Source organism: Ciconia boyciana, chromosome 17 (genome assembly GCF_034638445.1).
Source record: "Ciconia boyciana chromosome 17, ASM3463844v1, whole genome shotgun sequence".
Classification (NCBI taxonomy): Eukaryota; Metazoa; Chordata; class Aves; order Ciconiiformes; family Ciconiidae; genus Ciconia; species Ciconia boyciana.
Genome location: NC_132950.1, coordinates 10,940,502 through 10,964,892, shown reverse-complemented (window position 1 = coordinate 10,964,892; position 24,391 = coordinate 10,940,502). Strand labels below are relative to the sequence as shown.

The 24,391-nt window shown below is 51.3% G+C and overlaps 2 protein-coding genes across 7 annotated transcripts in view; one reads left to right on the top strand and one right to left on the bottom strand.

Moving 5' to 3' along the window:
- ACACA (acetyl-CoA carboxylase alpha) overlaps positions 1–14,221 on the top strand; it is a 154,832-nt gene extending 140,611 nt beyond the window's left edge. For all 6 annotated transcript variants that reach the window (XM_072882536.1, XM_072882539.1, XM_072882535.1 and 3 more), the window contains 4 exons: positions 4,282–4,436; positions 5,226–5,396; positions 8,763–8,899; positions 10,297–14,221. In XM_072882536.1, the coding sequence (XP_072738637.1) occupies positions 4,282–4,436; positions 5,226–5,396; positions 8,763–8,899; positions 10,297–10,423 (590 nt within the window). In that variant the 3' untranslated portion in view covers positions 10,424–14,221. The remainder of the gene's footprint in view (positions 1–4,281; positions 4,437–5,225; positions 5,397–8,762; positions 8,900–10,296) is intronic.
- A 3,584-nt stretch (positions 14,222–17,805) lies between these two features.
- AATF (apoptosis antagonizing transcription factor) overlaps positions 17,806–24,391 on the bottom strand; it is a 57,388-nt gene continuing 50,802 nt past the window's right edge. Inside the window, exon 12 of the mRNA XM_072882385.1 lies at positions 17,806–19,290. Coding sequence (XP_072738486.1) covers positions 19,227–19,290 — 64 coding nt within the window. The 3' untranslated portion in view covers positions 17,806–19,226. The remainder of the gene's footprint in view (positions 19,291–24,391) is intronic.

The following is a 24,391-nucleotide window of genomic DNA, read 5'->3' as shown; positions in this document are numbered from 1 at the left end:
TCAGAGCACTTTACAGGAGAGGTCTCTCCGTGGATTTATTGCGGCAGCTTTTCCATTTGTCTGCGCGGGGAGGGCAACTCCTCTGAAGCCTTCCACCATGATCGCGGGCTGTAAAGCACGCCCGCACGTCCTTGCTGCAGCGGCCAGGAAGTGCTTCTCTGCGGGGTGCTTAAAGGGCTCATTTTGGCAACCGTAGTTTGGCATTTATTGTTCTGTGCCACCGGGGTACTGAGAGCCCATACCTGAGGTTTGGGGGCCTGTTATGGGCTGTAGGACGTGGAAGAAGGAGTTTGTAACCCCCCAAAGCCAGGCTGTAGCAGCTGGATGGGGAGGCTGGCATCACCCTGCGGAGACAGGCACAGGCCAGGGAGGGGACGATGGGGAAGAGAGGCAGGCACGAGCTACCAGCTTCCTCCAGGAAGTATTTGGGAACATTTTAGGTTAAATACTTCTTATGTGTGGTTTTAAACTAGTTTTTGTTGGTTTAACCTGAGTATGTTTGAGCAGAGGGTTTTAGCAAGGATAAATCCCTTGCCGGTTGTTCATGAGAAATTTTTGTACGGTGAAGGACATTTTGGCAAGACCCTGGACATTGCTCTTTTGACCTCAGAAGAGACTCTCTAATCCTTTTGGTACCCCAATGTTATTGCTTCCCCAGGGCATTTTTTCAAGTTGTTTAAGGCAATTTTGCTACTGATTAAAAAAAAAAGATAAAAAAGAAAAGGTACCATAGAGCAAAGAGGGCTTGGTGCATTTACCGCTCTGGGTAGGCTTTAAAGCTGTTGAGAGCCGGATTAAGACATTTACCTGGCCTCTTCCGATCATGCCAACGGCTGGGATCGTACCAGCACTATATATAGATACAAGCGTACTTGGAGACTGCAGAGCAAACTGCAATCCAAGATAAATGTGACATTTTATGGCACTTAGAGTGCTGCCTTAGAAAGTGTCCTGTGCTGCCTGCCAAGTTAGGAAGGTCACACATGTTCTTTCTTCCTTTAAATTGTCGTCTTGTCCTACCCGCGTGCCCCACCTGCGTGCCAACACCCGCTACACTGTGTGTTTGCATTGCAGTGTGGCCATTTCAGAGTGCTGCTTCTTTTGTTTCTCTATTGATTAGTAGCCGATCCATACCTAGAGGTCTATAATGTTCCTATGATTTAAACTTTAACAGTTTCATTAACTGTCAAGTACCTTTAGAGCAAAGGAATCCCATATTTTAACTCCCCTCTCCTTGCCAGTATAAGATTTGTGGAAGGAGACTTCTTTTTCCCAGAAATAAATAAATAAAGCCCCAGCTTTCTGAAAAACCCTGAGGCCTCAAGATCTGACTAGGAAAGAAAGAAAACCATTCCAAGATATTTAATTGTACAGGGGGCTTACAGGATTGATCGAGAGCTTAGCTTTTTACAATAGTCCAGTGAATAAGAAATGCTCCTGACAAACGATCGATGATAGGATAATCACTCTTTATCCCCCCTCCTCATTGTTACCTTCTTTCTTCCAGGAGAACAGGGTTCAGAAGTCAAAAATCTTTATAGACGCTGCTTTTAAATTAAGCAGAAAATAGACATTGACATATTTGTTAATCTCACCTAAATCATTACTGGGCCTGGCTGGTTTGACTGTACACCGTGACTGTGGCAGATAGGCCAGAATACATGAGCGTTACTGGCTTAAGTGCATGCATTGCCATTTAAAACACAGAGGTGTAGGGGCCTGTGAATTTAACATGGATAAATACATATAATTTTTTATTCTGAAGGTTGTAAGAGTAGCTTCTCTTAATTAAAACCTTCTTACTAGCATTTGAAAGGTTAGGTAACATTTATATTGGTAGGCACATAAAAACATTCCTTCCCTAGGAAGAATCATTGCATGGCTGGCCTGTCTCTTGGAAATGTGTGTCCAAACCTGTTCTGACTTGGAAGAGAAACTCTGGAAGGAAGTGCAAACATAGGCAGTGCAAAGTAGCAAAGAAGAGGGCCTGCATGCAGAGGGCCCCTGAAGGTGGGGCTGAGCCAAAGCCCCGGTGTCGCGGTGCTGCACCCACCGGTGAGAGCCCCTGGGGTCCTCAGCCCGTTGGTCCCTCAGCCCTGGATCATCCTGTCTGTGGGAGGTCAGCCGTGGATGCTCAGGGAAAGGGTAGAAGCATCGTGCAAATGCAGTCCGATGCTTTCCCCAGGATGTCCTCGCAGCTTCCAGCAGTCCTGTGGTTTCGAGGCTTCCTGAGAACAGATTTCGATCTGCGTCTTTGCGCTTAGAAGCCTGTGATGGACTTCCCTTGCATGAACTCATCTGATCGCTTTCTGTGAGCCCATTTGTACTTTTGGTACTCAGGACCTCAGTCAGTCCATTTTGATTTTGGTTTTGCGTTTCATTTTGCACTGTGTGAAAGTGTTCCCTGTTGCTGGGGTTTTCACAAAGCTTCTGCCCGCTAATTTCATCTGGTTTTGTTGGGAGGGACTTGGATTGCTCTGGCTTCCTGCTGCGATTCCAGAGCCTGCTGTTGTCAGACTGGATGGTGGCCGGGGAGCTGCTGAGGACCCCCATTGCTCAGCTGTCCTCCTGCCTCTCCCCAGCCATTGCCTTCCGCGGCACCCTGCCTGGAAGCATGGCAGTTTAACAATAGGCGTTGATGTAATGGTAGATGTTGCATTTAATCCCGTTGACGTTCCTTCGTGAATGATAAACATTAAAACCAAAAAAAGCTCGGTGGTGTTCACACACCACAAAATGCAGTCATGATACTCAGGCTACAAGATAACAAGGAAAGAACCATTATCCTCCGGCTGAATGACGGTGCCAGCTTTTGTTCCAGGTTCTTCCGTTGACTTCTTGCGCTACTGGGTAGGACACTTCTTTGTTTTCAGTCTCAGCTCCCCTCTGCACACTGAAGACGCAGTCATGCTTGCATGTCTCCTAGGCGCATGGGCGGTTATATTAACATTTGAATGGAAGGTGCTGTAGGATAGTTGAATGTTACAGCCCACCAGTGCTTGGAGCAAGACTCGTCCATGACCCGGCTTCAGATTGCCAGCGACCTCGGCTTTAGAACGGGAGGTGGGATGGGAGGCAGCTGTCTCTGAGGCCGTGAACTTGCAACCAGAGCTTCTGGTGTGGGTGGGAGGTTAAAAAATGGCACAATTCAGCAGAGTATCCAGTACCGTGTAATTTGGCTCAGATTGCAATCTTTGCTTAAATTGAACTAAGATTGGCTCTAAATACTCTGCCTCTGCACAAGGACCTCTTGCACGTGTGTTGGTGAGGCACTGTAGGAGAAGCATCAACCTGCTTCTGGGCTGACTTTGACCTGGTGTGAATGACTGTAGGTTCAGCAGAGAATTGCGCTTATGGTTACGCGCCCTGTGGCCTGTAACAGGGAGAAGAGGGGATTTACATTCTTGGTTTGATAAAGGGGCAGCTGCGGGAAGGAGCACCTTGTTCTGCTGCAGGAAGCAGCCGGAGCTGCGTCGTGCCTCCACAGCACGATGTGTTTCCCCTTGCCTGGCATAGTCTGGGTCAGGCAATTCCAAAATTAATCAGAAACTGTTTAATGCGTGTTTTTGTTTTAATCGAAGTTAATTTTATCTGAGCTGAATGTTATAAAATAAATTAAAAATTATGAACTCCACAGGACATTATCTCCTTGACGCAGTTTTATTCTTGTCCGTCATGGTAGTCCGTGGTTGAGTGCGGTAGACTAGTGTGTGCCGATCACTGCTAAACTGAATGTGAGCAGTTTTGGCGTCTCTAACTTAACTTGTGTGTTTTCCTTAATGAGGCAGTGGCTCTAACAGCTACTGGCAGGAACCAGCCTGCAGGAAAACTTGAAATTGTGTAGGTGGTTTTACACTTTCCATGTTTCTTGCTAAATGAACTGCGTGTTGGGACATTATTCTTTTTTAGGAGTAAGTCCAGTAAATGTCACTTAATTGATGGCTCAGCTCATTGGCTCAGCTCATTGGCATTTAAATGGAATAGAGTTTCCATGGTGAAAACTCTTTCGAAGCTCTTGCCTGAATATTGGTGGCAGGAAATCTGAGCTGGAATGCTTACATTTGACTCAAGACTCTGCTCGGCATTGCTGGGAGCTGATGGTCTGGTGTTTGTCCTGGCCAAGTGCAGTCTGGGTTTCGCCTGGACGCAGGAACAGAAGAAACCTCCGTTCTCCCTCTGGACTGTCCAGAGCTGCTTGCCTTTCCTCCGTGCAGCAGTCCTTTGTACACCCCTCTGCTTTGCCCTGTCAAAGGTCTCTGATGTGGCTGTGCCTGCTTGCAGGTACCCCTGAGCTGAGCCCTGCTGACCGAAAAGAGCTGGAGACCAAGCTCAAGGAGCGGGAGGAATTCCTGATTCCCATTTACCACCAGGTAGCCATGCAGTTTGCTGACTTGCACGACACACCCGGCCGGATGCAGGAGAAAGGTGCCATAACTGTGAGTATCATGGAGCTTTCTCTGGGGACATAGTTGGAGGGTTTGACACGCATGGGAAGTGGTAACCCTCCGTGAGGCAAGCTGCTGCTGGAGGCAGCAGGATCAGAGGAACTTGGCATCCTGCAGGGCTGCAAATAAACCTCTGCCCCGACGACTCTTGCCACAGGAGCAAACCTTCTCCACCTGCGAGCTGTTTTCTGGCCCCGGAACACAAGCACATCGTGTTTTCTAGCACCCTTACCTGATCCGTGTCCGTTTGAGATCCCACATTTTCTGGGCTTTGCCGGTTGCTTGTTAGCGACCACATCAAAAACGCCACGGAGCACATCGCAGTCTGCCCTGGCAGGAGGGGAAGGCAGGGAAAGTGGTGAGCCTGTACCCGTGGGGACCCTCACTGATGGGAAGGGCTGTAATGGCATAGCTGAAGGCCAGCTGTCATGTCAGGGTTTGAACCCTGGCCGATGAGATTTTCCTAGTTCCCTCTCCCCTTGGATGGGAGCGTCTCGGGCTGTGCTGCTCATCGGGGGAGCTGTGTCTCGTTTTGCAGAAGGGAGCAGACTTCTGTGAGACAAAGGAGCTGGATGTAGCTTCTGGTGACTGAATGGTATGACAGGGTGGAAGTCTTCAAAGCTCAGACGTGGCAGTCTTTTTGTATTTCTCTTGTGCAAGCAGTGTAACTAAGTATATAATGGGTGCAAGCCTTTTTTTGCCATTGGGAATAAGGCATATATATTCCTCCACATAAATGTCCCTCACTCATTTCTCCTTCTCCACTTATGTCTTGGGCAGGACATTCTAGACTGGAAAACTTCCCGTACCTTCTTCTACTGGAGACTGAGACGTCTTCTTCTAGAAGATGTGGTAAAAAAGAAGATCCATGATGCCAATCCTGAGCTGACTGACGGGCAGATCCAGGCTATGCTGAGACGCTGGTTTGTGGAAGTTGAAGGGACAGTGAAGGTAAATGAAAAAGCAGTTTCACCAAGGCAGTAGTCTTTCCTGGGCTTAAGTTCAGTGAAGTTCTCCCAGGTGGAGTCTGATCTCTGGTTTTTAATTGTAATGTCCACAAACATTTTAGGTGATGAAAGAGAACTTCTGGGTAATGTTCCATGTCATGAGTTGTTTTATGGGGACACTTTTTATGGCAGGCCAGAAAAGCAAAATAGGTTTTTTTCTCAAGCACGTAGCACCATTGATATGAAAATCTGAGCATCGTACAAAGACGAGCAGCTCGCTCAGCAGAGTGAGGCAGAGCAGTGTGTGGGAAGAAGGCTGCGCAGAGGTGCTGCTGTCTGGCAGAACTGGCAGCAGAAATCCCAGGGTTCACAACACATGCTTTATACACCAGCCCTGAATATCTCCATCTCCTTGTTTCTCGGCACAGCGTGCCTAAAATAGCACCGTGGAGCTGCTCGCGGTTCCAGAGGCTGTTACGGAGGAGCTGTCCTAGCTGTGCAGACCGGTCCCTGCATACCCTCGGAATCCGCTGTGATGTGAAAGCAGGATTTTTATTTTATTTTTAATTATTCTTTCTTACTGAATAATATCATCAATCCTGCTCTGTCCCACTGACACTGAGAAGGGTGTGGGGATTCACTGCTTGTATCCAGATGTTTTGTCTGGCAGATGTACAGCCAGCCTACCTTACCCGCCTGTCCTGCTGCTTGCAGAGCAGACCATGGCCATGCTGTCCCCCCTTCCCCTGGGCTGCCCTCGCCTTCCTTCCCTTTCCCCGCCCCATGAACTTAGAGATGGTGATCACAGAGATGGTGATCACTGCCAGGCACAGATCGCACGTGCCTGGCAGTCCGTCACCATTGCCACGTCTCAGCCCAGGAGAGCCCCTGCTGTTCTTCCACCAAGCGTCCCGCGTCCCCTGGGTTGCACGGAGCTTTAACGCCCCTCGGAGCTTTAACGCCCCACGGAGCGGGATGCCGTCAAAGGCAGGGACACAGAACAGCTGTAAGATCCAGGGCTTGGGGTGGGGGTCGCCTCGGCATCGCCCGCAGTCCTCATCTGATAGCTGGGTTGAGGATTTCTTCTTTAATTGTGCTCAAACTCTGAAGCTGGCAATCTCTGAAGAGCAATCTCCGGAGCTGCTCTTAGGTTGTTTTTGTCACAGTCCTCCAATTTGAGTATTTTATTTTATTTTATTTTATATTATTTTATTCTACTTTTAAAGTCACAAACACTCAGGGGTTCCAGAAAAGGGGGGGAAGTGTTCTCTGGAGGGCAGCAGGCTTTCCAAGGTAGTGTCTGAGCGTCTTTAAAAGCGGGCATCTCGTTAGCTAATACATTACACCAATCAAGGAGAGTTATCTTAAGCCACAATTAATCTGCTCCCTGGCATATGTTGATAGGAAAGCATCATGCTGTTTCTTAATTAAAAGCAAACGGATTAAAAATGATTAATAAGAGTATTAAATATTCTCCTAAACTAAAAGCTTTGGGATTCTTGGGTAAATCTAGCTTTACGCAGGTCTGCAACCGTAAGGCAGCTTCTTGGGGTTTTTTTTTCCCTTCCCTGAAATCTTCCTAAGTGCCCTATTTTGTATGCAGGGAGCATTTCTGTCATGTCTAGGGGCAGAAGCGAGGAGCAAAACCTAACGAGTTTAAAATAATAATAAGAAAAAACAATGAAATAAGCAAAATCTTGAGGTTGAAGTGACATCACTGGTTGAAGACAATCATATGCATAATCCTAAAGAAAAACAAAAAATCCCGGTTTCTTATTAAAGTGTGTTGGGCAGGACCGATGCTGAGGACTAGAATAGGGTCTGCACTTCAGGCTTCCTCACAGCAGTGCCGGCTCTCACCCATGGGTGTACCAACACCTTCGTCAACACGGGGAAGGAACGCTGTTTGTGAGAGTCCCAGGGAAAATGGAAACAATTTCTCAGACTTTGGAAACTGATAATTAAATATATAAATAAAGGGTGAGCAGTGAGGAGGCTCACCAGGGCGAGTGCTGCCTTTGCGCTCCTCTCTGGTATTGGCAAGGACGGGGGGAAATCAGCTTTGCGACGGGTGCCGAGGCGCAGGCATCGCTCTGTTGGGAGAGCAGGAGAGGTGAGGCGATGCCCCAGCCGGTGTGGCTGGCTGGAGGAACCCATTGCCTGCAGTGACGTAGAGTCCTGGTAGGGGAGGTATTTGCTGGCTTCACTGCTGCTGCTCCAAGGGTGTTTGCAAAAACATGCTGCCCTCCCACACCGAGGCTTCACCTTTGGGTGCAAACATCCGTCGTGTGCTCCCAGCCAGCCCCTGGAATCACCCTGCTCCCAGCCAGGCCCCGGAGACAGCACGGGGATGAAAGGCGTTTCAGGTTCCCGGGTGGAGCAGTGGTTGCTCTGCTGCCGGCGGCTGCTGGGGTCTGCGCCCGCGCCGGGAGGGTGTCCGCTCGGCCCCACGTCTAGCTGCACCAAGCTCATTGTCATTCTGACTTTGACTTCGTTAGTGATAACAGAGAAGGATAGTGCACCTTTAAATGACGAGCTTTGTGTTTAATTACCCAAATAAAATGACATAAATATGAATGAGTGCTAATGGCGGTACTTGCTTTTCCGGAAACCATTAACAAAACGATTCTTAAATGATTTGTAAAGAAAATGAGAGGAGAAGAGAGGAGCGAGAAGGCTATTAGGCGTCTAACACACTCCTGAATTATTATGTAGTCAACTACCTAGCAAATATCAGGTGAAATGATCTTGCAAAAGAAAAGAAGGGTTTTGTTGCCAAGGCTTTTCAGGGATGTGGACACACCGACCTCCTCTGCAGTGCACACACTTGCTGGGGGGGCTGCTTGGCTTCTGGGCTGGATCAGGGATCCCGTGATTGTTGGGGGACATAACACCAGGTCAGTCTTCAGGTGATGGGGACTCGTGGGTCCCATGACAGCCTAGCACTGGGAGAAGCCCCAGATCAGCTGCGTCTCTGACCACCCCTGCCCTCACCTCAGGGTCAGTCGTATTTCACCGTAAGTTGGGCATCTGATCACAGAAAGAAACGGGGATTTTAGCTGGGACAGCTTCTGGGGCTGATGCAGCTAGTTCGGCGGCAGCCACTGGCAGCACTGCTGCCTCCGTGGTTCCCCTTTAGTCACATTTATGGAAGGAGACGCAAAAGAAATATATCATATTTTGACTTTTGCTAATTGCTAGTTGCGTTTATAAAAGCCGCACACACTGGGAAAGCCACAGAGCGCTGCCAGCCAAATGTTTTACCCACGGCTGCCAATAATTGCAAGTTAAATTTCGGGAATGGTACGCGGGGAACGGGAGCGTGCACAGCACTGGGACCTGCCGGGTGACGCCTGTGGTTTGTTCGCAGGCGTACTTATGGGACAGTAACAAGGACCTGGTGGAGTGGCTGGAAAAACAGCTGACGGAAGAAGAAGGCATTCGCTCAGTTGTGGATGAAAACATCAAATACATCTCGAGGGACTACATCCTCAAACAGATACGGAGGTAAGCGCACTACGCACGCTCTGCCCCTGCAGAACAGGGATTTTTTAAAAGTTCAGGCTCTGATCTTGGCCACGTGTGCTTGCCTAGTTGAGGAAAGTGGGTCCGTCAGTTCCACACGTGCTTCACATTCATTGGCCTTTTTGTGTGGCAAACAGATAAGGAGTATGTGGGAATGCAGTTTCCTTCGGAAATGCAAATACAGGGGCAAACGTGGAGCTACTGTGAAACAGAGGGATTTGTACAAAGTCTACACCTCCGGTTCCTCCTGCGCGGGCTGGAGTGCTACTGCACGTGCAGGTGCCTTGAGCAAAACCACAAACCAGCAGAGTGGAGATCCAGTCCAGCAGTGTCCAAACCTCCCCGGCCATGCCCGCCCGTTACTGAAACAGGAGCCGCGAAGAGCCGAGGCACAGCAATTTCACTGCTAATGCATCTTTTCTCCATTTGAGACAGATAATGGAAAATTGTTTTAGAGGGCCACATACTGCATGAAGCAGGGAGAGAAAGCAAGTCTCTGAGCTGGGCTACTGCTATCAAAGCACGCATGGCCAGAATATCCTGACGGCTTCCTTCCCTTTGTTTTTTCTAGCCCTAGACTTGCCAGGCAAGCTATCTAGTGTCTTCTGTGCTCAGTGTCATAAAATGCCCAGTTCCCTTCGATGGCTTCTTAGAACTACAGCAAATAAACCCCCAAAATACTAAAACATTGGTAGAATAGGTATTCCTCCTGCTTGTAAGAGTTATTGTGCGCATTTGTACAGGCATTCATCCAGCGGAGCCAGTTAAGCCTCGTGAGCCAAACACTTTGCTAGACTTGAACAGATCTAATTTTGATAATATTTATGTCTTAGACTGGAGGTCTCTTAGAGCAGCTTTGCCTCTGAGACGGCAGAGCTGGGGGAGGGCACCGAACTGCGGAGAGAAGCTCCTCTGGTTTCCACGTCCCATGTCTGACTCCGCAGGGCTTCTCCTTCTGTCATGTCCACCGGTTCCTCCATCCGTGCTACAGCGGACGGGGCTCTGCGACATCGGGGGGGGGAGATGTGGGTGCTCTCAGCAGCCTCTGAAGGTGTTGCTGGTGGGATCAGGGCATGCTCCAGAGCTCCTGGCCTCCCCAGGTCTGCCCTGGGTCCACATGGGCCGGCCTCTTGGGATTTCAGCCTCCGTGCGTGTCGGAGCAGGTCTGCCACCAGCAGATTGAGTGGCACGAGGGCCTCCAAGCGAGCACAGCTCTTGTGCTGCTCGCAGTCAGTTCACACAAGTGCCTGCTGCCTCGTCCAGTCTCTCTTACAGACCCCATATTTCAGTCCTCCCCCCCCGGGCCTGACAGGGAGCTGTCGGACGCGCTCCGGTGCGAGTGTCGGGGCTGCCGTCACTTAACTCTCGCCTCTTTCCAGCCTGGTCCAGGCCAATCCGGAGGTTGCCATGGATTCGATAGTGCACATGACCCAGCATATATCACCCACCCAGCGAGCCGAGATCGTGCGGATCCTCTCCACAATGGACTCGCCTTCTTCAACGTAAAAGCATCGATTTCCCACACTCCCCCCTGCCTGGTACAGTGGAGGGGGGGGGAAAAAAAAAGCTCAGAATTGCCCTTTGTCTGCTCGACTGCGACCACTGTACCGAGACGGGGAGGCTCAGGGAAATGCTGGAAGAGTGACATTTTTATTTTTTCAAATCAGACTGACCAGAGGAAGTGTGTTCTTTGGCCAGAGACACGAGGAAAATGTATAAACACAAGCGCCTGCGGAATTGAGTTACAGCTGTCTAACTGTACCTTATTTATTTAACAAAGCGTGACTGGACCAATGCATCAGTTTGCTGTTCGGCTGCCACCCGAAAGCGCTACAGCCAGGCAATGAAGGGTGCTCCGGTACCGTGAGGTCTTGGCGTAGCAAAGCAGGGGCTCGTTTAAATTAACGCCCCTGTACCCCTGCCTGCTTCTCTTTTCACACCCCGCCTGGTAGCGGCAGCTTTGTGCTGACAAGTGCCAATGTTACACCCTGCGAGAGCGTTGCTGCAGCCGAGGACGGGCTCTGCCTCCCAGGAGCGGGTGGGAGCCCAAGATCCTCCCGCCTGGCGTCCCGTGGGTGAGTGGAGCCCAGCAGCGAGCCAGCCCGCTTGTCTCTGTCAGCCAGCGGTGATTTGTATTTCGAACGTCTGTCTTGTTACTTAGTAGTAGAGGAAAAACAGCGTTTAAGCTGGTGTGGTCAGTGCTGTCCCCACGCCCCGGGCAGGCTGCGGGGAAGGCTCCTGGGCTTCCCAGGACTGCGAAGGTGGCGGGGGCAGGATTTTGGAGGCCAGATCTCCACTCGCTTTGCCTTTTTGCCCAATTACTTTAGAACAGGTCAGTAAACTGTGTGAAAGCCCCTTCGAGGAGGACGTAAGAGAGGAGACCAAAACGCAGCTGCTCGGCCATTTCTGCTCTTCCTTCCCCACTTATTTTGAGGGAAAGCAGACACGGGGCAGCCCCACTGTTGCATATACTGCTTGTGAGTGCTGATCCCTTTCACGTGAGTAGGTAACTGGAGCAGAAAGCAGATACAGCCTGCCAGGGTGAGGGAGGGACAAGGACAGAGTCAAATACACCAATGGGGTTAGAACTGCGAAAGGAAATCTCGGTCTAATGCATCTGAGCAAAGTTTTTCTCCATCGCCCACCTCTGCCCCGGAGCTGGCTCGAGCGGAGCTGCCTGCGCTTGCCTGGCCCTGGTGCGTGGCTGGGGAAAGGGACTGCCGTTATTCACGTGGGAAGACGGCAATATAAGAAAAATTATTTTTGGTAATCCCCTTCCTTAGCACCAGCTGACTTTTTTACTCATTCCAATGGTCACTTTTCGCAGCTGGTCAGGAATAATTGTCTCCAGTGGATGTTTGGCAGGTACGCGCAGCGCCGGCACTGAGCCCGGCTGCCCAGGTCGGAGGTGTGGCAGCAGCGAAGATCACCGCAGGCTGACCCCAGCCCAGGTCCCTGGCTCATTTCTACCCTTTTTTATTTTCATGGGCCTCCTGACCGTGATCAGAGAAGCTGGAACTCTGGCAGGAAGCACGGTCAACCCCTAATACATAGACACTGTTATGGAACTTGGTCTAAGTAGTACTGGAGAGCTTACACCAATGATTGTCTTAAAAGTATTTCAGATTTTACAGTTCCTCTTTTACTATACCATGAATCAGAAGGGACGTTTTTATGAGAGAATTAATGATGATGCCAGTGCCTCACACCTGTACTGTTTCCCTCTGAACTGCAGCGCAGCCCTTCGGTGCGTGTGGTGCCAGAGCTCCTGCAAAATCGAGGTGCAGCACCGGGGGCCACTGCTCTCCTCCCCGGGGAACGAGCAGCAGCGGCGCAGCCCTGCCCGTGGCCAGCGGAGCTGCGTCAGCTGAAGGATTAGCTTTTTCTTAATAGTTAAGAACCCTAATTTGATTTAAAAGACTTCTTTTTTTCCACTAGAGCCCCCTGAACAACCCCCAAAGATGCTTTTGCTTATGTGGGCTGCAGCAGGACACTCAGGACAAACAGGGAATGTCTCGGCCAGGCAGGACCCCTCGGGGCGCATCGCGGCGTGGGCGACTCGTTGGGCTCCTCCGCCGCTGTCACCAGGATTTCCTACACGGTGGTGTCACAAGTCAGTCCCCTATCCAGGACGTCTGCAGGTGTTAGGGGAAGTGTCCCAGTGCACGCTGCTCCGTTCCTTCTGCTTGGGGTCGGAGCTGTTGCTGCCAAAGTCTCTTGCGTGCCAGGCAAGAGCAGACCCCTCTGTTTCAGCGTTACAGGCACTGGCTCAGGCTCCACTTAATCTGGGGGTAAAGTAGCTCCAAAAAAACCCAGCCATTAGGTAATGTCGGGGCTGGTCTGAAGTCAAAGTCCAGCACGAGCCCTGTGCAGGTCTGGGCCTGCAGCAGCACCGTGGCAGCGTCACCGCTGACGTCCCGGCTGTGGCCGCAGTGCCGGTGCCGCAGGCGTGCAGGTCGGTTACCCAGCGGGGCGGGGGTGGCGGGGAAACCACCCTCGGTACATACGGTTCTCGCTGGTGCTGAAGTATTTCACTTACCTCAATTTCTTTTAATAAAAAGAATGAATTGCATCTCTGTTGCCAGGAGTGGAAATCTGTCACCCCTTGTTCTGAGCACCCCTTGGGGAGCTCTGCTTCTCCTTAAGGAAAGAGCAAGGAGCCTTATGTGGCACCTCTCGAACGAGGTCTGGCGGCTGCCGATGCCGGGAGGATGGAGCCGAAGTGCCTCGTGGTCTCGGCTGTGCCCCTCACCTGAGCTGCTCGGGCTCATCACAGAACAGTGCCTCTCGCCAGGCCCCTGTGGCCGCCCTTGTTCCTGCCCGTGGTCAGACGCTGCAGATGTTTGAAATAAACCTTCTGAGATGTCACCCCACAGGGCGAAGCCCGTCCTGACGCCTCAGCCAGCCAGAGAAAAGCAGTACGCGTCATGCAAATCAGGCACGAGTATTTACCTTTCCCGGAGCTTCATCGTGCTCGCTTCTCATCCGCAGCAGCGGGAGGAGCTGGACCGTCGGCGCTGAGCCGTGCTGGAGCCGCGGGTACCGGGGCAGAAGGAGCAGCTCCGCCGCGGGCTCTGGTCTCTGCTCAAGGCTCCGGGCGTAACTCCCAGCCTGCAGCCGCCATCCCAGCGAGCCGTTAGCGAGTCCTGTTCCTCCTCCATGGATTTATTTTCTCAACATTATAGCGACTGAAACAGAAAGGAAAAGCCCAGCCCCAGCGATTGCCTCCGAGGGTGGTGGGAGAACTTCCATGAACCCGCTCTCCGGAGCTGCTTCGTAGGCAGGGACGGGGCCAGCAGGATCCCGCGGGAAGCGAACTGCCAGGACCCTCGGTTGAAGGTGTCCCTGTCAGCCGGGAGCTCGCGAACACCCCCCCGTTCAGAGCTCCCCACATTAAAGGTGAGTATCGGTGACGTGCTCAACTGGGCCACGCTAGCAAACGCCACTCCAGCAGTTATTTTTCCCGCCTGTCTCAAACCAGAATGCTGATAGTTAAAAACATAAATCACCTTAAGAAACATAATATAATTGGGGGGGTGAGGGGACGGACCCTACTGAACTGCAGAAACGCATTTAAAACTCTTTAGCCTAAAATATCTACATATTAAAATGCCAAGAAAAGAAGTACCAAAGCTGTAAGCTCTCAAAAGCCCAAGATCAAAGTGCCATCATCTTTTAATGTAAACCTTTTGTTGCATCAACAGTCTTAAGAGGGATGAGAGACATCAAAATAAAAACTGAGACAAACTGTGGCTTTGTAGCTGTTTTTTGTTTTAGTCTCTTCTCTCAATTTGGGCCATGAAATAGGTCAGCTCCATTACTGATCAGCCTTCCCACAAATATTTAAAACAAATTGAATTGCACACCCAATACCCATCACAATTACGCCAGGCACAATAACTAAATTAGCAATTCAACAAAATAATTGGAAATGCGATTCTCTCTATTCCACAGCCTCCCTCAGGGGTTTGGCCGATCTATGGGGGGAAAACTCTGCTTTACTAATTCTGCAGCTAATTAGAGACACACTTGTAAATGAAGTTGTTTGTCTGAAAGTTGAAATTCTTTGCTATTGTGGGGTTGGGGGGAGAGGATTAACACAACCCCTCTGTCCCCCCATCGCACACGTAATTCCCCAGTACACCGTCTAGTTGCTGGGCAATGCTTTGCAAAGGTGTAATGCCCATTTGTGTAGGTACTAATTAGCAGCTGTATCATGAATTAATAAAGAATGAATATTCGGGGGGGGGAGGAATAGCTCACTTGCTGTTAATTGGCAGCATTAGGAAAACTTAGTAGAAATCATCCTGGTTATCTGTGCCCTCATTAAACAGCCCTCAAAGCTTCTGACCGTGCCACAGCCCCGCAATATCGGACGCCATCGCTCTGAGCCTGCCAGAGCTGCTGGTGCTGCCGCTGGGCCGCCCGCTCTGGGGGCACGGGGCAGGAACTGGGTGAGCGGAGCCTGCCCAGTCCCCCAGACTGGGGGTGCTGGTGCGGCACGCGCCGTCCGGCCTCCTCCCGCGCGCGTGGAACCCTCCGCGTCCTTCGGGCGTGCTGGGCCTGCGAGGTCCGGGCCGTCCCCGGCGCCCTGCGAGGTGCCCAGCACCAGAGCTGCGGAGCTGCTGGCCACGGGCGCGTCACCGCTGGAGCCTCTCCGGGCGCTGGCTCTGAGGAGCTGTTACCCGGGGATTACCCAGGCTGCGCGTTCTCCTGCAGCATATTCAAATCCAGGCGCGGTCCCATTTTCACGCCAGGAATAAAGCGCTGCCCTTACCAGCAAGGTCAGCAGATGAAACGGGCTTCATCAGCTGCCGCTGCGGCCCAGGTTCTCCCCGTGTATCGTACTGCCCAGGTGGGGGGGTGGCAGGGAGAAAAGCCTGCTTAAACACTGATAAGTAAATTCAAAAGCATGCTTAGTAGGGCTTTGACTCTTATCTCTTCAAACAATACGAACGAGAAGTTATCACATTTAAAGTGTTTCGTATTACCCTTTTAACATTACATCCAGCGCTCGCTCTCTCAAAAAAAAAAAAAAGGGAAAAAAATGAAGTGCCCTGGTGCTACAACTTTAAAGGACACAGAAGTCAAACTGGAAAGGGGTGGCATGGCTGCAGCACGTACCGGCAGCGCCCCGAGCCTCAGCCACAGAGAGCGGCCAGACAACGTGCCGGCACAGCAAACCCCGAAGTGGGGTAGGGACATGGTGCTCGCTGTTAAACAGCCTTAATGCTTGCTCTGACAGTGCAAGCAGCATGAAACCATTCCACCGACACAAACTTTGGAAGCAGCTAATTTACTCCCCTTGATGCCTTTCAGAATTGTGGTTATTAAACCATGCGATTTTAATGATGTTCACAGGCCACACAGCTTTGCTGCTGCTCAGGAAATAAGAGCAGGTCCAGTTCAAGGGGTGGGGACACGCCTCGCCTCTCGGCGTGCCCATTGTGCCAATACAGCACCGTGGACCGTGCCGCCGTGTCGCTGGTTTCTGCCTGTTCCCGGGGAGCAGGAATTGACTGCAGGTGGACGGAGGGGACAGGACGTGGCACTGCCAGGATTTGCCGTGGAAGACGGTTACACCCGGAGGACCATACGGGCTGGGGAGACCGGTGGGGGTAGCCCTGTGCACTGGAGCAGCCCACTGACAGCATCACACTGAGCTAACCGAGCTGGCTCGCCGACTGCTCACCACACCCTGGTGAGCGCCTCAAACACCACCTTAAAAAAATCAGCCCTTCCCTGTAGCCGTGGCCCCTTTGGGCCCTTCTCCCCCCCAGCTCCCCAGATGGGGCTTGGCCTGGGACTCGCAGCGTGCGTGGGCTGCACGGCGGGGCGAGCGTCGCTGCTGGGCTCTGCTGTACAGAAGGTCATTAGTGGGATCCTGAAATAGAAAGGGCAGCGGAGAGGAGGCAACGGTGACATTTAGTGCGTTTCCACCTGGCAAATTTTGACCAGGGAGCTGCGCGCTGGAGGGCGACGGGAGAAATCAATGCACTTCCCTGAGAGCTGCAGCTACTGCTTCGCTGCAATCGAGCATAAAGATTTATTCATCCATGATACGTATGTTTTCCACACAAAGTCAATACTCACCTTGGCACTTATTTTCTAAAGCCAAAAAAAATGCTAGGTTCTTGCACGGGGCAGGGAGCCTGCCCCCCGCTGCCGCCTCTCCCCGCATTGATCGAGAGGGCCAAGGACCAGCACCGGTGAGGAAGAGGGAAAAGGAAAAGCTCTGAGGGCTTCATGGAGCCGGCAGCTCCTCCTGGCACAGCCAGCGCTGAGGCACCGGGCCCGTGGCTGCCTAAAGAACAGCCAAAAATGCAGGTAGGACTCTTGGGCGCGCTGGTCAGTGGCACAGCGGGGCGGAGGAGCTGGGTTTAACGACTTTACCACACTTTTTCTTTCCTGTTTTTAAAGAAAAAAAGTCACAAAAGAAGCCTAGGCAGTGCACCGCCTCCTCGCCCAAAGGCAATCCTTCTGTAACTGGTACTGGCCCCTCACATCACACTGCGCGGGGTCGTCCCCAGGCTGCTTCGTGCAGGGCTGGTGGAACTCAGCCAGAGCTGCAGCCGTACCCAGTGCGCTTTTTTCCCCTGCTTTTAAACCCAGGATTTCACACACCAAGCCCTGCTCGAGCCAAGTCTCTGCCACTGAGCTGGTCCTGCCTTGCTGTGGTGGCCCCTTTGCTGCATACAGCGCTGAAGGTATTGGGAAGCTATTTACTGGCAGCAGGTGACTAGAGGGGAGACTGAAATCTGTAATGATGAGGTGCAAAAATGGTTAATTAATATCAGCTCTGCAGACAGCTCCAGGGACACAGTGAAGTGCAACAATGCAGCTACAGGGACAGACTTCTAAGGGGGAGAAAAAGGTAAAGCTGTGTGGCAACACGTCCCGTTTCAAGCAGAGGCAGGAGCGGGGAGCGGCACAGCAGGAGCAGAGGGAAAGGCGTAAGCACGGCGAGGAGACACGAGGCGTCTGCTCCTGCACGCTGGGCCTCATCTGCTGGGAAGCACAGGTGGTGGAGTGGGCCTCCCTCCCTCCGCTTTAACCTGTTACACACTTAAAAACGGAATGCATTTTTATTTAAGCTTAGTAAGAGAAAATAATTTGAAAAGTAAAATTTAGTTGCCCACTTTTCAGTGGGCGAACAAAAATGTAAATACTATTGCAAGCCTTTACATTTTTGTCATGAGTGCTGGGTGTCATTAAAGCAGCACCCACCGGTCAGTCGCTGCCGAGCGGCTGTAGCAGCTGCCGGGTGCCTGTAGGCAGCCGGGGAAGCAGCTCAGCTCAGTGCTGACGAGCCCACAGCACCGTACGGATGCTCAGAGGCCCCTGCAGAAGCTTCCCCACGTCACGCGTGGGACGTTGTGGGGAGAGCGGCTCATCTCGCCAGCGCCCCGAGCCTGTGAAATGGTTGCACCGAGTCCGAGGGGCTCTGCAGCCCCGCTACCCCAGGGACGGCCGGGGATGAGCTCCAGCTGCACGGGGAGCATCCAGCCCCTGTCCCACTGCACTCCTGCCTCGCCGTCTTTAACGCTCCCTGCGTGTTTCGGCTGTTTGCTGCTGGCCCAGCTCTGGCTCTGTGCAAAGTGACGCCGAAGACGCCAGTTCAATAACACCGTGCTGGTGGGGCCAGGAGAGGCCGTGGCTGCTGGTACCTTTTCTGCACGGATCACACTTGGACAATCGGTTTACAAAGCATTTTAGTTAGAGCGCACAAAACGCAAAACAAAGACAGTGCAGTTCATGTGGTCACAAGCAATGGCCACCTCACACACATATACATGCACGTATTATTTACGCAAGATAACCTCCATTTCAGATTGATCACAGCAGGCTAACAAATTCCCCTTACAGGGATTTAATTTCCGGCTTCTGACCTTTGAATAGAAAAACCCCACAAAACCCCGCGAGTGAGTCGTCTCCTCTGGCCGGTCTTACATTCGTGCTGGCATCTTTCAACAGTGTGTCGTGGTGATGGTGAAGACAGGATGGCTCAGAGTCCCGATCAGCAGAAATAATGACGTGTACAGGATCAATGCTGGACTGAAAAATTCACCAATATGTTCTCATTGCAGAAATATCCCCAGACGTAGCCCGCGTTGTGCTCATCGCCAGTCAGCAAATGTCCCTGTGTGCAGTAAGCACACCTTTTCTCTGTTTTAAAGCCATGTTAATTATGTAAATGACATTTAAATCCTCTTGACTCGGTGAAAAATAAAGTCACACATTCCAGATATGCAGCCAACGACCAGAACAGCACGCTTAAACACCCCCCCCAATCCCCCAAATAAAAAGCTCTAAGGATTTCATACAAACGTGGGTGACCTGATTGCGGGGGGTGGGGGGGGCTGGTGGTCCCTGCTGGTCTGAATCGCGTGTCCCTCCCCTGGCAGAACACTGAGCAGATTGCAAAATCAAGGTCAGGAATTTAGAGAGAATAGTTAAAAACGGATTGTCTTTGGGAGGAAGCAGAGTTCATTTCAAAGCTAGAGGGGAGGGCGTTTGGCCAAGCTAAACGTCTGCCCCCCACGCTTCTTTCTGAGCCCGTGTGATTTAGCAGTGACCATATTTGATGTTCCTTCAGTGAGGTTTTTAGCAACCAAAAACCTCCAACAGTGAGGGTTTAGCTGTTTTAGCAGCTGGAGAGACCTCGCTCTGGGTGATCCCCGGCTCCCGGAGACGTCGGAGTCGGGGCAGCGTCCGGCGCAGGGAGAGGTGCCCCGTGCGCGCTGGCCAGGCCGGGGACGTGCGGCGCGGAGCCGGCTGCTGCGGTCAATCCTGGCACAAAGGCCCGACGCTAATTCTGCTGGGGTTCTTCGGGACTCGTGATTTTTCCAAACAGCGAACGATAAAGCTCCATCCTGGGGAAAAGAGGAAGGAGGAGGGGGAAAAGTTACTTCTCAAGGTCGAAATGGAAGCAGGAGGCTGCCAGCAAAACCATCCACTCCTTAAAATGAAAAGGCCTTGTATAATTAAAAATGCATTCAACGATCTTTATTAATAAATACAAGCAAAGGGGAGAACTTGCATAAGACCAATCACACGCAGGACAGAAATACGTAAACATTTCAGTGTGGCTGGATACCATATCTCTAGAGAATGAGGTTTTCTATAAGTTTGCCCTTTACAGACAGGCTCTTCAAGGAAGAAAACAAGATTGAATATTTTAATAGGATGTATGAGACCGCGGAGCCATAAGGAGGATTCAATCAGACAGTCTAGGTGGGACTATAATTTAGTTTTCATACATTTTCTTGGACTTGACGGTACTTGAAAAACAATGAAAATGACCCAGCAACAAGATTCCAATTAATATCACATATGCAGCAATTCTGATAACAGGAGCAAGTTCCCCTTTAAAAAAAAACAGAAGTGGGCTGGTGTTATTTATCTTTAATTTTAAAACCAAAGTAACCTGAGAAGAGAGATAGGGGCGAGGAGAGAGCAGTTTTATAGATCATGCATTTCTGGAAATCAAGGAAAAAGCATCGGGAAAGCCTTATTTTCTACATACGCACTTTCTAAGGCAACAGCCTGTTGTAAGAAGACGGCACAGACAGAGCGGAGCGCTGGGTACACGAGGACGGGATTTTTCCGTCAGAGCATGCTACCCAACCCCAGCGTTATTAGAGCAAGAGCCACACGATCCCATTGCCGTGGGCCGGCGTCTCGATGGTTCATCAGGGCCGGCGCCAGGGAAAGCAGCTGCTGCAGAAGCTGGGCCAGGAAAACTGTCAGGACAGGCAGAGAAAAGAGACTTTGCCGCCGTTCGAGTAAAATATGGCTTCAAAGGATGAAATTCAGACCTGCCAGCGACACGGTGATTTTGGCTGCCTCCTCAGTTAAGACTACAACAGGGACCACTCTCGCTGGGGGCTGCTCTGACGCCTGGCTCTTTCACCGATCAATAGAAGATGGCAACTCGTTTGAAAACTATCTGCTTCTTGCAGGCACTTCCACTGGAGAAAGTTACCTGTCAGCCCAGCCTGATGGAAGAAGGAACGTCTAAGTTTTGAACAGTGATGGCAGAAAAACGCCAGCCGTTAATCTGAGGAAGACGAGGAAGGAAGTGTCCGTTCCAGCAACGCAGGAGGCTGGACAGACGTGCACGGACCGCTGAGACAAGAAACCATTCTAATTCACAGGGCCACATCTCTTAAATTAATTTTAATTTAGAAGCTAATTAACCAATCAGCTGCTCTACCCTCAGAAAATGAGTCCGTGGTGAGGGATGCGTCTCCTTACCTAACAAAATGGTCGACGCCGTGTTTTGTGTGCAAAGCTCAGCCGAGACTACGAAACCACAGCCGGAGTTTCTGTGTTAAATCAGGAGCGTGCACGCAGGGTTTGGCAAGTTTAACACAAATGCAAAATCAAAACACTTCCAGAAAACAGAACTGATACTTGAAAGCTGAAAACTTTGACACTTGAAAGAAAAAAAGGAGGGAGAGGAACACCTTTCCCAAGCCTACAACATTTTCCATCTTTCCTGACTATTAACAGATAAACGTAACTCGCTTTTACTGTTTCAACTGAGAAATCGGATGCCAAGCAGCACCGCCGCCAACAAGGACGTTGTGACTTTAAGGCTTTGTCAAGTGATCGGCAGGAAAATGCAGAGCGATGCTATTTAGTCCTCGGACAATCGCGGCCCTCCAGCCTTGCTTTGCCGGCTCGGCTCCGACCCCATCATTACGCTGAGCAAATGCTTCCACTTGCAGTGCAATCTCGGTGAAATTCCTGGGCAGTGCGCAGCGGGTCCTGTCCGCAGCGGGGTTCACGTGTCAGGAGCAGAGAGGGAAATGCTGAAACTGGTGTTTTGATAGAAGATCATTTCACACTCAGGTGGGCAAAGCTGACAAACACTCGCGGGTTGCTCCTGTCAGAAGAGGCCGAGCGGCTTGGGTACTTTCAACGAAACATCACCGATTTCACTCTTTCTCCCCTCTCCCTGGTATATGCCTCGTGTTAAACACGGCGACTTAATTGCACGGAGGAAAACAATCTGAGGAAGATAAATGACAATACCAAAGGCACCCGCTTTGCTGTTTGCAGCCCGCAGGTGCAGTAGTGGGAGCCACACAAGACCTCAGGAAGCCGACGACGACCGACTCCAGCCTGTTCGCTCTCGTGCCGGAGGAAAGCATCTCTGCAAAGAACCCTCCCGGCAGCCAGCAGGGACTCGTGGCTCCTCTTCTCGGGGCTGTTTCCATTTTCTCTTCCACCATAGGGATGCTGCTGCTGCCCCGGGTCAGGGCTCGAAGCCTCTCGTCTGCGCAGCTCCTGCAGTTTGTTTGTCTTAATGCACATGCTGGGCACAGGCCCTACCCAGACAACTTCGATTCTCAGCTATTAAATACCACACAGCTCGCACACGGACTCACTCCCATCCCTCCGTGCTTTGCTAAGGAACAACATGGTCTCCACACGTTTCCTGCGCTCTGTATGCTCTCCCACGGATTTTGTACCGCCGACCTAAACGCCGTTTCAGATCTCAGTCCTGATCCATCGCGTGGCTCTGCAGACACGGCCGTTGCTTGGGAGGATCCACTGCTCCCGCTGCAGATGGCTCCGCTGCCCTCCACCCACCTAAATTGCCTGGCGCGGGGATATTCTTTGTCCTGGCTATAAACCCACACCCTCCGCCGGTCACTTGGGCAACACAAAACGCTGAAGAAATCCTCTTTTGGAGCCCGTGTAAGTGCTGCCAGGGACACGAATCCACTCCCCGGCAGCCCCTGTTCAGCCTGACCACTGCGCACGCTCGCAGCAAACTGCATGCAGGTCTTCTCCCGCTCCTCTTCCGCACCCTGGTGCCAGCGAGCAACAGAAACTGCTTTTAGTTTGTCCACAAGCCTCCCTCACAGGTAACAGGCTTCAAACCTGCAAACAGGCTCTGCTGGCTGCCTGCCAAACGTACCTCAAAGGCATTTTGCAAAATTCAAAGGGGTCTCGCTCCCAAACATCACCTCCGCTGCACAGAGGAGCTCCCGTCTGCAGTTTCTCTACATATGCCCTTCTCTTCTTATACATTCATTCATTTTTTTACAGTCCCCAATAATGTAAGGAAGTTCAAATATAACGAGCACGTTCTGGGGAACCCCACAGAAACTAGCCAAAGACAAGCAAGAGTTTCTGTGTTTTCCCGGTGAGCAGGCAAAAGCCAGAAGTAATGTTTCTTTGCAGCCTGCCTTGGTGGAGAACCAGTCTCCTCAGGTTTTGTCTTCATTTTTGTTTTTTGATAGTCTTCTGATGGGTACAAGAGTTCAGGGATCAATGCTGAATTTGCTCCAATCCTACACATTTTAAATAAAGAGTCATTTTTCAAGCAAGCCGGGCCCAGGGAGATTTCAAGCAAGAATTTGTCTTCCCCGGTAAAGAAACGTCGTCGGCACTGACAGACTCCGGCATTCGCGCCCCGGGTTTCACGGGCGCAAAGAGGGGTTGCACCCGCAGCCGCCGGCCCTGCAGCGCTGAGCCCAGCACGCCCGCAGCCCCATCCTGCCGGGCACGACGCTGGCAGCCTCCGCTGAAGTCAGAATTCAAGTGGAGCAGTTTGGATAATAACACAGCATGGGCAGACACCCTGGCAGAGAGTGACAGGAGAGGAGGGAAATCAGGTAACCCCACCACCCCCGAAACAGAACAAATATTTTACCCTGCTAAAAAAATAATAATAACCCAACCTTTTTTTTTTCCCCCCTCTTCTCATCTAGGCTACCTTTCTTCTACGGCATCTCCCCTCAGCAGGATTTAACCATGCAGAGAGTAAAACTCATCAATCCTCCAGGTTTAACCTTGTCTCTGTTTCAATTCACCAGGGTAAGTGTGGATTTTAATACTTTCAGCCCCCTTAAGGCTACGCATAATGAACTTGGATTTTGGTTAAAAAATATAAAATTTCTCTCCTCCACCCACATATATTAAACATCAGCCCTGAGCCACTGAGTGGAAACAACCCACCCTGCTGCCAGGCCGCTACCTCCAGCCGAAGGAAAGGTGACTTTAGCACAAAGAGGTACTGGTCTTCTCCATGTGCTGAGGAATAACCTATGCGAGTAATTAACAGTACTTACACCTCAGGTAGAGAGTGTGGAAGAAGCAGGTCGATACAGGGGTCTTCCTTGAATTAAAATTTAACTTACCCTTTATTGCAACCTACAAAAGCAAGTAATGAGCACTAACATTTTTATTTCTTTTAAACTGTCATTTAGGCTGTAGAGGGGATAATTACCTATTTCCACTGTAGTAAGGTTTTATCACCCTTAGTGAGGCATTTTCTAATTTAATATTTTTACTATATTATCATAAAACCTGTTTCTGGAAAAAATGATCACGAACCACACAGCCATTTGCCATAAAACATGTGTGTGTAAGTACCTTGGCTTAATTATTTATGCATTTCTTCTGAGCTGACTCCAAAGGACGGCAGAGGTGCTCGATGCACCGGGAGCGCTGCGCCCAGGCACTCACCCCTTCCCAGCCCCGGGGCCCGCTCCGCAGGCACCTGCAAAGTTTGCACAGCCCTTTCTTTCAACGCACCAGCAGTCTGAGACAAAAGGTGCATGGGAGGCGGGCGTTTTATTCCGCTCTCCGTGCCCCTGCGCGCTTAGAAGAATCCTGTTTTCCGTGCAATTTGCAACTCGGTTGCGGCTCCGCTGGTTTTGTGGGAAGAGCAAGGAAGGGATGCCCCCGCGCTGCTCGCCACCCCAGCCACGCTGCGGACCCCGGGGAGGGCATTCCCCACGCAAGCCCCAAGCCAGCAGCTCGACTGTCCTCCCGTGCACGGCGTAAGGCTTGCACAGCCCTTGGCATGGCCACAGCAACGCTGCAGGGAGCCCCGACCACGGCGCTGCGACCCGAGCTTTGCAGACAAAGGATCCGGCTGCGCGCAGAAGGGGTGCCAAGGGCTCAACCCGAGCCCCGTGTGCGGCCCCCGCTCCACGGCACTGCAGAAATGCC